Source organism: Cyprinodon tularosa, unplaced genomic scaffold, assembly GCF_016077235.1.
Source record: "Cyprinodon tularosa strain WSP-4 unplaced genomic scaffold, ASM1607723v1 ctg1274, whole genome shotgun sequence".
Classification (NCBI taxonomy): domain Eukaryota; kingdom Metazoa; phylum Chordata; class Actinopteri; order Cyprinodontiformes; family Cyprinodontidae; genus Cyprinodon; species Cyprinodon tularosa.
The window spans coordinates 33,521-49,277 of NW_024038086.1; the positions used below are offsets into that span (position 1 = coordinate 33,521).

The 15,757-nt window shown below is 38.0% G+C and overlaps 1 protein-coding gene across 2 annotated transcripts; it reads right to left on the reverse strand.

The window, feature by feature from the left end:
- Positions 1-4: 4 nt before the first annotated feature.
- Positions 5-13,586, reverse strand: sult1st6 (sulfotransferase family 1, cytosolic sulfotransferase 6). 2 transcript variants are annotated; one of them, XM_038276799.1, is made up of 8 exons: positions 13,443-13,586; positions 6,792-7,306; positions 5,332-5,460; positions 4,381-4,478; positions 4,034-4,160; positions 3,280-3,374; positions 2,658-2,838; positions 5-371 (listed from the first exon to the last, which is right to left on the reverse strand). In XM_038276799.1, exons 2-8 carry the CDS (start codon positions 6,976-6,978, stop codon positions 259-261), a joined length of 930 nt encoding a protein of 309 aa, XP_038132727.1. In that variant the 5' UTR covers positions 6,979-7,306; positions 13,443-13,586; the 3' UTR covers positions 5-258. The 2 variants fall into 2 exon arrangements, with proteins under 2 accessions (XP_038132727.1, XP_038132726.1); XM_038276798.1 differs by lacking the exon at positions 13,443-13,586 and having other exon boundaries at positions 6,792-7,539.
- Between the last annotated feature and the right edge of the window lie 2,171 nt (positions 13,587-15,757).

Consider the following 15,757-nt stretch of genomic DNA (forward strand, 5'->3'; position numbering starts at 1 on the left):
TCTCTTGTTTTGTGGAGCACCTATTTAATCACTTTTTCAAAGATGACATTTTCTCGGAGTACACACGTTATGAAGTGCAGCGATTACAGTGGTGAATGTTAAAACATAAGTGTATTTTTTTTTCTTTTGTTTTTGGTTTTAAATTTGTGCCATATATGCTGACAGTGCTGCTGCTGCTGCTGCTGTTTAAATGCTAAACAGAGTCAGTTTATCAGCCTTTGGTTTGCAGAACACGCTTCAGAACCCCATGGAGAACCTCTAGATGAGACTCCTGAACGGTATATTGACGTCCTTCATTTGCTTTTCATAATCTTCATCAAACATCTTTGACTGCTCGGGAGTAAAATGGTTTTTCCAATCTCCCACTTCACCTGCATGGGTAAAAATGAAAGAAAATTAATATAGGGAATATTCTTAAATGAATAATTTTTTGTATTGTTTTTCTAATGCACAGGGACATTCATTTCATTGTGTACATTGAAAGTGTTTAGCTGATTAGCTAGCCACTGCCACTGGCTAGATAAACACATAAAAATAAAAAACAGTGCTAAGAAAACGTCATTAATGTGCTAATAATCAGAAAATAACGCTCATAAGATGATACTTAGCCAACTTAAAATTGAAAAAAAAATAATTTTCAAGCAAAAGAAGAAATATTTATAAATTATAAGGTAAACTGGAGCAATGGTCCTTAATTTGACACTTTAGAGGGCTAATCCCTGTCACACTACCTGTGTGTTCTGTTTTTTCTGCTTTAAATTCAATGGAATAGACAAATGAAACACAAAATGAAATCAAGCCTCCTTAATTTTTTGATTTTAACATTAAGCCAGAGCGTATAAAAATGATGTATTTGGTACAAACACTGAACTCTTACTGAATAAATGCTAGTGTAACATAAACACCTCAGCCATAGCCTAAGAATAACATTACTAAGCAGGACTTGATACAATTATGTTTTCCCTGATAACATTACTCAACTTCACAAACCGAAGCTAGGACTGACAGCTTGCTACTTTAATTCAGCTTGTAAAAATTATATAATCATCTGGGGATCGAAATTTATTTTGCAGACTTGATCCTTAAATATAAATGACAAAATTAAACAATTAAAACAAGGGAGTTATATTATGGTTGCCTTGATGCAGCAGAACACCTTGCCCACATTCTTGATCCTAACACACCTGCACTGTTCGGAATGAGAGGGCATGAACAAAACATATTTGAGGGTTCTTTCAAAAGCCAGAAATATGTGTTTTTCAACCACAATGATCTTTAATAAAAACACAAATTACTTACACAAAACTCCCTGTATTAAATTCACTAAACAGTAAACTCATTATTATTAGGTACACATGTTAACAATATGTTATTACGTTTTATGGATACTGAAATTTTGAAGTAGTGTTTTAACTAAAACAGGATGCATATAAAGACTTATGGAGATGGATCCATAGGACATGAAAAAAGATTCTTCAGACATTACCATTATAAAAATGGTAACCATGATATTTTCAGCTTCTCTAATTTGGTGGTTCATCTTTAGGGTTCTGTCTACATTTTTTTTTACTTCTGAGTAATGCATATCAATCAATGAAACAATTTACAGAAACCCTATCTCTTATTTTAACAGAAAATACTGAACAAGTTATTCTGTTTTATTAATATTTTATAATGTCAGTAAGAACAGAATGAAGTGAAGTATCCTTTGATGCCCCTTAGAGGGAAAAGCCAGGCAACAGCTAAAAAGTAAAAACCAAAATGGAAGAATGCTGATATACACAAGAATACGAATAGGAAACTAGCAAATTTTCAACATAATAAAAAATGCTGTACAATAATTAACCATACTCAGTTAGATGCTTTTAATATCTAATACCTTTACTACTTATAAAGTTTAGTAAGCATTGCTGCTGAGTCCTCCTTTCTTTTAGGTTGCTGCACATATAAGTGAATAATCAAGGGGGCACTAGTGGACTGTCCTAAAGTGAAATACAGCTGTCTATCTTCATCTACTGTACATCTCCATCTGTAATTATTCCCACTGTATGCTCTATACATTTTATAATCTCTTTTAGGCTCCTCGATATTTATTGGTTCAAATGAAAGAAATTCTAATTGCTTTAGTTTTTTAGGATAAACAGATTGACAAGGAACATTTATTTCCATTCCTGGCTTCCTGCTACTACATAGAAATATGGCTTGGCACAAAAGTCCACATTTATTTGCCTCTCTTCAAAATAAGAAAGTTCCAGAGCACACTTTTTTAATTGGTATCATTACACTTTTCTATACAAATCAATAATCCAGAGTAAATGGAAATGTGAGAAACGAGGCTAGATAAAATAATATTCACCATGTGACTGCACAGTGAGGACAATGGCACTGCAGCTATAAACGATCAGTGCACCTTAACAAAGCTGCAGAAATTGTGAGATTTTGGTGATAAAAGAATATATATATATATATATATATATATATATATATATATATATATATATATATATATATATATATATATATATATATATATATATATATATATATATATATATATATATATATATATTTCAAGGCTTTTTATACGGTTTAGGGATAGGGATACCAGTAAATCTTGTTGGGGCTTAGATCGCTGCCATGTGAGCTTACTGACTCACCTTTCCTCATGAACGGAGAGATGGACTGATCAAAAACAGGTGAAGGGATGCAGGAGTAGTTGGCCATCGGGTTCTCCTTCATGTTTTTGAAGGATGTGAGCTCCACGATCCGATTGATGACCTCATCAGAGACGGACAAGTCCAGATACCTCATGATGCGCTCCACCTCACGGCGAGGATTCTGTAGGGATAAACAGAGTGCAATATACAGTCAGACCACAAACAAATGCATAAATCAATTAGTTGGTTGGAAAAAAGGATAAAACAGCAATATACCGGTATATATATATATTTATATATATATATATATATATATATATATATATATATATATATATATATATATATATATATATATATATATATATATATATATATATAATGACTGACTGAACATTTAGGGCAAAATTAGGGATATGCTGTACAGTTATTAAAATACCATAATCAGAGATGTGTAAGTGGGTGAGGTAGTTTCAAATAATAATTATAGTGAAAATGTAAAAATATGTTTATGCTGTTGATTTAATACTGATTATTAACAAGAAAGAAGAAAAAAAATTGCATAGTTCTACTGAAAATGAGACAAAGATGCCCTGAGTTAATACATAAATGTTCAACTCACTTCTTTCATGTCCTCGTAGAAGAGGTAAAGGATGTTCTTCTCCTCCCGCTCAACCCAGTAACCTTTAACATGATCATACCAGGAGCCCCAGGACACTGTGGAGACAAATCCAAGTTAGCAATATAAATCATTTTTAGAAGGGTTAAAGGGTGTTTATTCAGGTATTAGGTGGCTAGGAAGTCAAAAGAGTTTTCATGCTGATGTCTACATTTTTTTTATCTTTTAATGCTGTCAATCATTTTAAAGCAGTTGATTCTCTTATAAACTCTTCTATAAAGCCTTTACCTTATACATAAACAGTACTTTACAAATAAACATGCCTGGCCCAAAATAGCCCCATTTAGTTTCACTTTTGTTCACTAAAGAAACAACGGCTTCAGTATTGATAGCTAAACATGACGGAGTAAATAGTAAATCTTGTTCTTAAAAGCTTCAGCTGAAATTCTTGTGCAGATCTGCAGGGGTTGTTTTTCTTTGACTGCTATTTATATCTCATATTGGCTGTGCAGGCTAGTGCTAATCTCATCATAGTTAGTGAGGCATAAGAAGTTTTGTAAGGGGAGGGGGACTCTGATAGATGTAAAATAAGGGGGCAAAGGTTCCAGAAGTTACAAGTCACTATTAAAGTTTAGACAGAAACTGAAAGAGGCCGTTTAATTAGTAAGCTGAAGTGATTTTAGCTGAGTTAAAGTGTGGTTAACCTGTTTTGTTGAGTTTAAGGAGAAAACAGATGCATGCATTTCAACCCACTTACACTCTCCTCGCATAAACTTGTGGATGTAACCATCAAAAGGTCCCGGTTCAGGCTGGGTCTTATTCATTAGATCAAAGTAGTAGTAGCTCACGAGGTTGTCTTTGGCATTGCGTGCGACGTAGATAGCCTTCACATGATTAGGAGACACATAATCAGATATTTACAGCAGGAAACCAGAGAGCAGGTCATTTGATAGGGAAGATAGTGTTTAGGCATGTATTGTTGACTTCCTATCCAGTTACCTGCACTTTAACCCCCATTAAAATACAATTTACTGGCTAGTTTAAAGTAGTAGATGAGATTTTAAGGTTATTGGTCTGATAAGTCTGTCTGAGATTCAGTTTTACCTTGCATTTGTTTTCCCAAAATCCAGGTGGAACCAGCTGAAAGGGAAGATGTGTCTTGATAAGTCTTGGTGGGTCCATTTTTTTCAGAAGATCGAGACCTAAAACAAAAAATTCAGGAGCAACTTAAGATTTACAAAGATCTACATGCATAACACAGTGCGGGGGATAAGGGCTGACACAACAAATCCTCCCAACAGAGGCAGATTATGGTGGCAGCATCATGCTGTGTTGATGCTTCTTTTTGAAGTTGGTCAATAAATCAAAAATACATATGTCTAAAAGTGACTGGGGCAAATCTAGTACAAAATCAAAGAGAGAATCAGTGGCAAAACTTTAAAAAGATAAATCTTCCCAGACGCCCAGGACACTTCCAGTAATCCTGAGGGATTTATTTATAAAGTTTCTGTCTCTGGTTGTACCAGAGCCTTCAAAATACTTGGGTTCCTAGACAGGTGGCTTAAACATTAACTAAGGGCACTGGATACAAATGCACTACAAATTTATGCATGCAAAAAAAGCATAACATATTTTTTTCCCCATCCTATTGACAACTTTGCACTCCGTGCTGCTTTTGAGCTCCATAAAATCCCAATGAAATACAATGATGTTTGCTGGAAAGTGAAAAGGAAAATTATAAAGGTATTTGAGGGGTATAAAATCTTTGCAAAACAAAAAAACACATGGTTAAAACTTAAAGCATTAACTGTAGTTTTATTTTGTGCGAGATAAAGAGAACATTGTGAAGTTATTATTGTTGAGCCACACACTTGTACTGGTATATTTTGAGGGAAAATGAATATTTATCAATAGCTCACTTATACCCGTTAAACAAAAACAATCTTATGATAACATATCCCATGAACTTTAGTTAAGGCTTCTGACATAATGCCAACAGAAAAACAAGTTGATAAAACCTTACTATCTAATTAAATTACAGACAGAAGTGCACACCTGAAGGTATTGGGGGAGGGGAATAGATCTCTAGGAAAGGACTCCTGACCGGGGTGGGAGCCCGTTTGCAAGCCTCAGCGTCCCCGTTGTGAATAAGCAGGTCGATTATCTCCTGGGTCCATGTTGTCCCTAAGGTCCAAAACAGACACAGAACCTGATGATGAATCTAAGAGTGCAAATAATTGACTTCAGACATTTTCTGTGAATGGCAAAACATCAGAAAGCAACCTTAGCTACATTGGGAAATCTGGGAAAGTTGTCATCTTACAGGATATTACAGCAGCCCTGAAACATTATCACACAACTGGGAAATAATAACTTGACCACATTTTCTTTATTTTTTGAAGAGTAAATCTGTAAAGTCAATAATGGCATTAGGTCCCAAATAACAGTGAGTTAGAAGAAAAGTGAATGAAAGCTCAGAGCACTAAGGCTCACAGGTAATTGGATACATTTTGGTTGATTACAGAAATTTAAAGCATCTCTGAACATGTTAATTCCATTGACTTAATTTACGTTTTTTTTTTTTGTTTTCTCATGAGGGAAGCATCTACTTTGGTAGCTTTAGATATGGTGACATAGGGGGTACCCTTTATCAGTCTGCTTAATTTGCTGTGACTCATCAGTCCACTCCAAGATGTGAGCCTTTTGATTTTGTGGCAGGCTGTGATTTATGAAACGACATCAACAGTGTTTTGTTCCTGTGCTTTTTTAGGTATTATGTAAAACTCTGCCAATTAGCTAACGAGGTAGCTTGATGCAGTCCTTGCACTTCACAGTCATTTTTGCACAGTAACAAAAACAACGTTTGGTTGAGAACACAAAGTCAAAGATATGAAGAGAGCAAATCTTGTTTGGGAATAGAGAAATATTTTTCTCTGAGTTTTGGGGGGGAAATCTGGATATTTAATACAGAAAGAGTTTCCCTCAAGGAGAGCTCTAAGTGACTGCTATGTACATTTAGGAGGCAGAGACTGAGTTTATTTGTAGAGCACATATAGTCGTTTTTTTCTGCCTTTGGGAGTGCCCATATTGGTAGTGCAGGCAAGTTTTTTCCCCTTAATTTAAAGCCTGGCCCTCAGCCTCACTTTTGACATAATAATATCAATCCTGGGCTCAAGCCCCAACCCTCAAAGCTAACATAGTAAGCTCTTAACCTTGATGCTTACTGCATCAAGCTTCAGCAGCTTTTGCATCAAAATCTTGATGATATTTCCTTAAGGAGTTTTTCTGTACTTCAGAAAAAAGTTCACTACTTTACAGAGTTTCCTATTCTGGATATGTACTGAGTCTCCAAAAAGTTTTAAAACACATATAAAATACAGTACATAAATTACAATTCTAGTACAATGTCTCTTTAACACAATAACTTAGCAGGCTTTCATCACACTTTCTTGTTTAGAGAGAATCATAGATAAATACATTGTTTGTTCTACAACACCTCTTCCTGGTCACTGTACCTGCTTTGGGGTAGGTGGCAATAAGGACATCTGATGGGTCAGGACGGAAAGCCCAGATGGAGTCCCAGTTTTTGGCAATGTAAGACATGAGAGGAACTCCCCTGATGTGGATGAGAGGGAAGCGAGTGATGGTGGAGCCGGCCTTCTCTATAGCCTCCGTGTAGGACAATTCATTCTCCTCTGCCATGACCGACACTTCTCAAGGAGGAAAAATTCGAATCCAGATGAAAAAAGTTCAGCGGTGAAAAGGTTGAAGTGAAATCAATGGTTCTTCCTGAAGTTCTGAATACAGCAGCTCGTCCGTCAGCTGGCTTACTCAACATTCAAGCCTGATTTGCTATTGTACACAAAGAAGTGAGACTGTCAACACTTGCTGCCTGTGTGACAAGCAAGCCCACAGTCAGTGTGTATACTTCCTTGTTACTGTCATTGTCTCCTCCTTGCGTTGTTACCTGCCTCCCAGACCTCTGTGCTTTGGACTTCTTGTTGTTTTCAGAGAAAGTTTCCTCCCAAATCTGAAAGCCAAAATCACACCTTTCTCAGTAGCTTTTGCTCAAACATAACTTCTGTAGAAATGTTTCAGTCTCTTGAAATGTGTTTGCTCTCCTCTCTCTTTATGTCTTTGTAACCCAGCCTCCTGATTGCCTGTACCAGGTTCTTATCTCCCTGCGATCACTGGAACTTGCACAGCTCAGATCTACACTAAAGCACCCTTATGTAACATTTTCAGCTATGCATGAATTCCAGTTCTTTCTCACAATTTTCTTACTGTTTCCTCTGTAATATGAGGAAGGAACAAGGGAGGGTCTTGAGAGAGCCACTCAAATATGAAGTTCGGTCAGAAAACATGCCTGGCAGATGGATTTAATTTTTCACAGTACATTGTGTTATTTCACTGTTGTGTTCCAGGGAAAGGTTGGATGTAATTCAGTGAGCCAGTTATTCCTTCTAATACAAAGAAATCACAATTCTTTTTAAAAGACGAGAGGGAACATGATGAAACCCTGCAGCTTAAACACACCTTTGGACCCTTTTAAAGTCAACAAAAAGCAAGCCTTCGCTGTAAAACAATGCTTGTAAGAGGTTTGGTGGTGTGTTTTAGATGCTATAAACTTGTAGAGGGGAAACATTGCCCTGGTCTATGTCAATTAGCTGGATATCTTCAGATCTCTGCATGTTATGCTCTGTCTTTTCAGCTTGAGGCAGCTGTTTAGACCTCGCATTCCAGGATTTCCAGTCTCTATATCCGGCTGACAACAAAGACAATATTTTCTCTGAAAATAAGCACAGCTCAGCAGTTGCATGAGATGCAGAACAAAAGATTCCTGTAGAGGTTTGGACTGTATTGAAGTAACTGTTGAAGTGCAGCAATATAAGTTTAAGCTAATTATGTGAGTTTTTTTTCCAGTTATGTTAACCAGGAGATTTACATAAGCTGCCTCTTTATGAACAATTTTACAAAAATGAACTCTGCAGAATCAGCAGTGTTTGGAAAACAGCCAAACACTCTACTCTACTCCACTCTACTCTACTCTACTCTACTCTACTCTACTCTACTCTACTCTACTCTACTCTACTCTACTCTACTCTACTCTACTCTACTCTACTCTACTCTACTCTAATTTACTCTGTTAATTAGTGTAAGTAGATACACCTGTATCTCTCCCAATCAATCTATTTTCTCCCAGCTGTTACTCCACCTATTTATACCTGTCAATCTTTTTTATTTTCCTCTCCTGTATGAGGATCAATCCAGTATCAGTTTGCACCACCAGTCTTTTAGTCTTACTGTGTTCGCCCTGACCTCACTGGTCAATGTCAATGTCAGTTTACACCACTTGCCTCCTATACTTCTGTGTTCCTGTGCTCAGCCTTTCCTCACTGGATTCTCATTGGCTTCTGACTATAGTAATGTTCTAAAATGCCTCTTCCTGTCAACTGTGTTTTGTACAGCAAACCTGTCAGCTGTTATCCAGTCTGCTCAAAGCCTGCTTCCAGCCTTTCAGCTGTTATTCAGTCTGCTTAAAGCCTGCTTCCATCCTGTCAGCCGTTATCCAGTCTGCTAAAAGCCTGCTTCCAGCCTGTCAGCCATTATTCAGTCTGCTTAAAGCCTGTTTCCAGCCTATCAGGTGTCCACCAGTCTGCTCAAAGCCTGCTTCCAGCCTGTCAGCCATCATCAAGTCTGCTCAAAGCCTGTTTCCAGCCTGTCAACCGTTATCCAGTCTGCTCAAAGCCTGCTTCCAGCCTGTCAGCCGGTATCCAGTCTGCTCACAGCCTGCTTCCAGCCTACCAATCATTATCTGAAATTTCTCAAAGCCTTCTTTCAGCCTTTTTATTCATTGTCTACTTTCTCAGGCCTGCAGTCAGTCAGTCAGCCTGTAACCAGGGGTTTCTGCCTTCATCTACTTCATCTTCTTCTTACTAACTGGTTTAGTCACAACCTGCCTGCATATGCTTGCTAACATTCTTCCTGCCAATATTCCAGCAAATTAATTAAAAAGGGTTTCAAGAAACCTTATAAATGAACTCTGGGTCTAGCTGAATACCGTTTCTCAGAGGTCTTTTCTTTACATTTTAGGTGAATTAACTAGGCGTTATTGTAGAAATTTGGTTGGCCAGAATCATTGTTAGAGCTGCCACTGTTTCACATCTTCTCTCAACAGCTCTCACTGCAGTGTCCTGGAGTTCCAAAGCCAAGGACAGAACTATTGTGTAAAATACAACTTCACAGAAATTTGGTTGCACCTGTTACTGTCTTTTTAGGGATATTCTCTTATGTACAAATTTAAACGTGAGAGCTGGGGCCTATTATTTTCAAGTTATTGATGATATTGTGGTGCTGCTGGTAATTTATTTCTGCTGAACAAAATGTAGCAAAAAAATTATATAGCTCTTCCCCACTTTAAATTATGTTTTGGCATATGATTCAGGCTCCCATATGGTTGCAGTTTACGACCCTGTCTATAATTTTTTTTTTTACACAGCACTGTGGCTGTGCTTCCTATGCCTTATCTGAGCTTGTGCTTTTAGGCAGCTTCCTTCATGTAATGATTTCTATCAGCCATGTTTTGTTTCATTGCGTGACAAGCAGGATTTGTAGCGTGAGAAAGGTAAAGATTACGTGCTCATTGTGTAAGACTATAGCAGTGAAACCTCTAAAGGCAACAAAACATGTTCCTCAGCAATTTCTTTTAATTTTGTTGAGACAAGAGACTCCACATTGTCATTAAGCCGTATTGCAGAATATTGTTGAACCTCAAACTAGGATGGGTTTAAATATTTAGCCCAATGCTTTCACCCTGTCCAGTATGAAAATAGTCAGCCTCAAAGTTTTTGTTGTATTTGATTCAAGACTTTGACTAAGCTATTCTAACACATGAATATGGTTTGATCTACATCCTTGCGTTTAGGTCTTGGTTTATGTTTAAAGTCATTCCCCTGCTGGAATGAGAAACTCTGCCGTGGTCTCAAGTCCTCTGTAGCCTCTAACTGGTTTTCTTTCAGGATTACTTAGTATTTGGACACATCTTTCCATAAACTCCGATCAGGTTCTCTGACGCAGGTAAAACTAAAAAAGAGAATGCCTAACAAGAGAGAGAACAGCCTGTCAGCTAGTACAACAGACCTGCATGTGCTTCTTAGGTCATCCACAGTGGATCCCCAAATTCTGGCCATATTAATAATGATATAAAATCAGTGCTCTGACATATAAAGGTATGAAAAGTATTTAAATTAATATCTGTACAGGATACATTCAAGAGAAAAAATGTTGATTGTACAACAAGTCCAGGTTTTGTTATTCATTTTTTGTGTTGGTTTGGTTTCTTTTACCTTATCAGTTTTGTATTTTCTGCATAAAAATAACCCTTAGAGTTATATTTCTTCATTCACTTATTCTATTTTCCTTAAATAAAAAAAGTGATATTGTGTCTTAAATTTAATCGCTAAACAATTTTCATACATTTTATCTATTTAAGTTACATATTTGGAGGGGCATGATCAGAAGAAACAGACCCCCAGCTCTGAACCTGAGTGGTGTGTCATTGTTGGACTTCTGTGCAAGTCATGGATAATCCATAATGAACACCATGTTCAACCATGATGAGGTCTATCTGTGCACTTGGCACCAGGACATGTTAGGCTGGGGGTCAATAATTCATTTTGTAGTTGTACCTTCTGATCTTAGACTGCATGTCTTGGACACTTGGGTGAAGAGAGGGAGAGCTGTGCACCAAACACCACCTGGTGGTGAGCTGGATACACTAGAAAAGGAGTAAGCTGGACACAATCGGCAGGCACAAAAGAGTAGTGAGGGTCTGCTGGTAACATCTGGTGTATCCCTAAGTCAGAGGTGTGTTCAACTTCTACTTCCAGGAGAGCTCCACCATATTCTTGTGGAGAATGGGGACATGGAGTCTGAGTGGACCATGTTCTCTGCTTTTATCGTCAAAGCAGTTTGCGGTGTCTGTTGGTATGCTTACACCAAGCTTGCTATGGCCCAAAGTCCGCAGAGGGAAAGACTGGGAGAAGTTTAGAAAGGGCATGAAGAAAGTCTAATGGTTGGCCTCAAAGTTGTTCTGGCAACCCCTCCAGCGCCTCGAGAGGGGAAAGGAGGGCTTTGCCGATACTGTTTTCATTTTGATGATGTTCTGAAAGAGGACATCATCGAATGGTGCAAAGATGAAAGAATACTTCTTAATTGGGCTGAAATGCCTTCTGTGGCGGAAGAGGAGACATGAATCTGAAGTGGATTCCTTCATCACACAGGCTGAAATGACCAAGGGGGTAAAAATAAAACTCCACATTGGCAAGGCATCAGGTTGGAAGAGATCTACCTTGGTAGAGATCTACCTTGAATGTCTTGATGCTCTCTGGATGTTGTTGGGCTGTCGTGGCTGACATGACCCTTCAACATTGCATGGAGGTTGGGTACAATGCTCCTGGACTGGCAGACTGGGTTGGCAGTTCTCCTGCATAAGAAAGGAAACCAGATACTGTGTTCCAACCATAGGGAGGCCTATGCTTGGGTGCTGGGGTGGAGAGTCTGGCTGACTGTTGAACCTCGGCTTCAGGAGCAGCAGTGTGGTTTCCGTCCTGCCCGTTTAACACTGGACCAGCTCTACAATCTGTGCAGGATGCTCGAGGGTGCTTGGGAGTTTGCCCAACAGGTTTACATTTATTTTATGAAACTGAAGAAGACAATTGACAGTATCCCTCGTGGTGCCCTGTGGGGGGCACTCCAGGAGTACAGAGTCGGGGGCCCTTTAGTTGGGGCCAACCGGTCTCTGTACAAACAGAGCAGGAGTTCAGTCTGCATCACCAGCATTAAGTCAGACTTGTTTCAAATGCATGTTAGACTCCAACAGTGCTTTCCTCTGTCCCCGGTCTTGTTCATAACCTTTATGGACAAAATTTCTAGGTGCAGCCAGGGGACAGAGAGAGTGTGATTTGAGAACCAGCAGATTTTGTCCCTGCTTTTTGTGGCTCTGCTGGCTTCGTGCTCCCAAGACCTACAGCATGCACTGGGATGGTTTTTAGCCTAGCGTGACGTGGCTGGTATCAGAATCAGCTCCTCCGAGTTTGAGTCTATGGTTCTCTACTGAAAAAAAAAGTGGCTTGTCTCTTTCAGGAAGGAGGAATGTTGCTGTCTCAAGTGGAGGAGTTTAAGTATCTTGGGGTCCTGTTTACGAATAAGGGCAGAATGGATGGAAGATTGATAGACGGATCACTGGTCTGGTGTGGTGATGAGAGAGCTGAGCAGAAAGGCAAAGCGCTAGATTTACCAGTTTGTCTACTTCCTACCTTCACATATGGTTATGAAATCTAGATCATTACCAAAATAAAAGCAGCAAACATTTGCTTTCTATGCGGGCTGACTGGGCTCTCTCTTAGAGATAAGATGTGGAGCTCACTCATTTGGGAGGGGCCCGGAGGAGAGCTGCTTTTCCTCCACATCGAGAGGAGTCACCTGAGGTGGGTCTGACATCTCTGTCCTCTCGAGACCTCCCTTGTGAGATGTTCCAAGCACATCCCACTGGGAGGAGGCCCAGGGGAAGACCCAGGACACACTAGATTATATTTCTTGTCTGATCTCGACCAACAGAGCTGGACCAGGTGTCTGAAGAGAGAGAAGTCAGGGAGTCCCGGCTGAGACTGCTGCCAAAGTGAACTGGAAGCACAAATGTATAGAGACCCTCCATCCAAATGTAGAGAGACATGTATGAATAGCAGTGTCCATTATGCTTATTTATTTTTAATGCATACAGCACTTCATTGGCCCCATTCATCCACTAACCGAGGCAGACAAACAAAAAAATAGCTATGTTATGATTTCTTTCTTATCTTTAATTATCTTCAATTAATTGGGAACAAGTGACTATATAATTAAGATGCTTTTATCTTTGTGTTAATAGCAATAGGTATGACTTATTTTTTTCCAGTTTTGGTTCCTTTAATGACTCAGCTCGAACTAAAAACAGAGTGTGTAATTGGCCTGCTTTATAGCATCTATTTATTTATTTTTCCTTGCATTATGTACTACATGGTGAAAAAACGAGAAACTATGCTCAGAGCAAAGAATAAAAACATATCTGAGTTTAGGTAATTTAACGGTCATCACTGTCAGATAAGACAAAATCTTAAAATCTCTACCTTTTCTTTGTCCTGCTTTGGGCTGAATAGGTCAGGCATGCTTCTGTTAGAGTTGGCTGATCACAAACTGCTTACTTCCACAGATCCAGGGATATTTCTCAAACAAGGTCACAGTTGTTTCTCTTGGATTTCCATTGCCTCCCAAGGAGAGCAGCTCCGCTTTTATAAGATGGAAACATGCAGTCAAATAAAATCCATTAATAAATCATGAGAAAAGAGGCATTAAAGTTTAAAAGAGAGAGTGACGGTGAAAACTGGAGATCAGGGCAATTCTTCCCCATACCCCTCCTCCAGTCACACAAATAAACCTGAAGACATACAGAATGATACAATAATGCTGTAGTTAAAAAGTAACATGGATAAAGTGTCCTTTCCACCCTCCTGGTATAGTTATACACCTCAAATCATTGAAAAGTCAAGAAAAAGATGGAACTATTTTAACAATATTGGTTGCTTAATATGGAATTACAAAAGAATGGCAATAGAGCTTTTTATCACAAACTCTATGACACGTGTGATCAAGATCATTTATATTATATCATTTTGTATGAGTGTCAAACCCTATTTTTGTTGACAAAAGAAACATTCTTCTACAAGAGGTATCTTTTTCCATATAAATGGTGTCGGTAAATACGGTCAAAATATGCTGAGCTTTACATTTGCACTCTTTCTTTATGGTAACAGCCACTTAACTGACTTAGGGGGTGACATGAAATGTTTGTTGAAGTGAATTGTAAAAACACTGAGGATACTAAAAGGCCTGATCTGTGGTTTGGACCATATTTCCAAGCCGGAGGCAGTCTCAGAATATTCAGAAAATGTTAGATATAGATCCATGATCATGCTGAAGCTGTAGGCTGAGGGATTCCAATACGAAAAAGTATATCTAAGATGAGCTCATCACCTAAACTATCATATGAGCTACAGACTTAGAAATAATGCAGCTAACTACAATGTTGTTTTATATGGATTAACTGTACAGTTCTATTTTCTCCAGATTTTGTGCACAGATCTGTACCGTTTGGCATGGGCACGTCGAAATTAAATCCTGCTTTTGTTCAAGAAGCCTGTCTCAACGAAGTCCTCTCTAGGGTCTACATACAAGCCAGTGAGAATCCAAACAAACGCTCTGTATGCATGACAACATGCTTAAGAACCCATAAAGGAGTCCTTTGTTTGCATTACCTTTGGCCAGTGCTGCCTTTAGAAATGCAGTTAAATAGTGACTAGCATTGAAAATTGCTCATATCCTTCAAATTGTAACCCACTTTTAAAGGTTTCCTATTAGGAAATCAGTGAACTTGACTCATTATACATCTCCCGCCTCATCTTATCCCACATAGATGTAAAACAAATCAGAAGTTTTTGATTGGAATAGAATAGAAATACCTTTATTGTCTCACAGTGCAGACACTTATAAAAGGATTATGGGTTATGGAAAGACAGTGTTTAAAATTAAAACTGCACAGTGGAAGAAAAAATAAATTTCTTAAAAACAAACTCTTATTTATTATTATTGCAAACAAACAAAATAATAACACAAAGAAAGCTATAGATAAGATGTTTTTTCTTTGCTACCTTTGCTTGATAAAACTTGGGATTTGACATCTTACTGTTATTCAGCCGGTCTTTAACCCTTTATAGGGCAAGGTTCCGTTTTTGATCACTTGCATCCCCCTTAAAAATGGAGTCCCTGCCATCTTTCACTGAGGTCTAGAAGCACAAGATCTATATCCAGCTATTCAGCAAAGATACTGCTACATGTCTGTACATCTTATTTTGGCATTTGACCAAGTAGATGAGCCCTTGAAGGATAAAATTCTGTCAATTAAGTTAAAAACAAGTTAAGAAAAAAAGGTAAAAAGCTAACTGAAATGTTAAAAAGTAAAGTTAATAAGTTAATAAGCCTTGTTAAAAATTATTTGTAGGTTTATAAACTAAACAATGTAAGTGCCAGTATCAGCATTAATGCCTCTAAGGTAATGTTGTTCCAAAAATAACAAAACAAATGTGTTTCTTTCACTCTCAGAGTGTTTTTCATGAATTTCTTATAGAAGCACTTTTGTTATTTTTCTTAATATATTCTGACAAGTTGACGTTTGTTGTTATTACATTGACATTCATTTTTACCATCAAAATATCCATATTTTTTATGCTACAAAGGTAATAAGGTTTTGTCCTGGATTCCAATAACACTGGCATGAAATTTTGATTTTCAAAGTATTTCATTTAGTGCCCTACAAAGGGTTAACGGTTCCCAAAAAATGATGCTATAATTTATCGGACTGTGCAGAAAAATCTACGTTTTGTATCTT

Excerpts from the sequence above, each read along its gene's own strand:
- sult1st6 (XM_038276799.1), bottom strand. The coding sequence starts at position 6,978 with ATGGCAGAGGAGAATGAATTGTCCTACACGGAGGCTATAGAGAAGGCC. Across the intron at positions 5,461-6,791 it reads TGCCACCTACCCCAAAGCAG|GGACAACATGGACCCAGGAG; the intron begins GTACAGTGACCA and ends TTTGGACCTTAG. Across the intron at positions 4,161-4,380 it reads TTTGGGAAAACAAATGCAAG|GCTATCTACGTCGCACGCAA; the intron begins GTAAAACTGAAT and ends AATCATGTGAAG.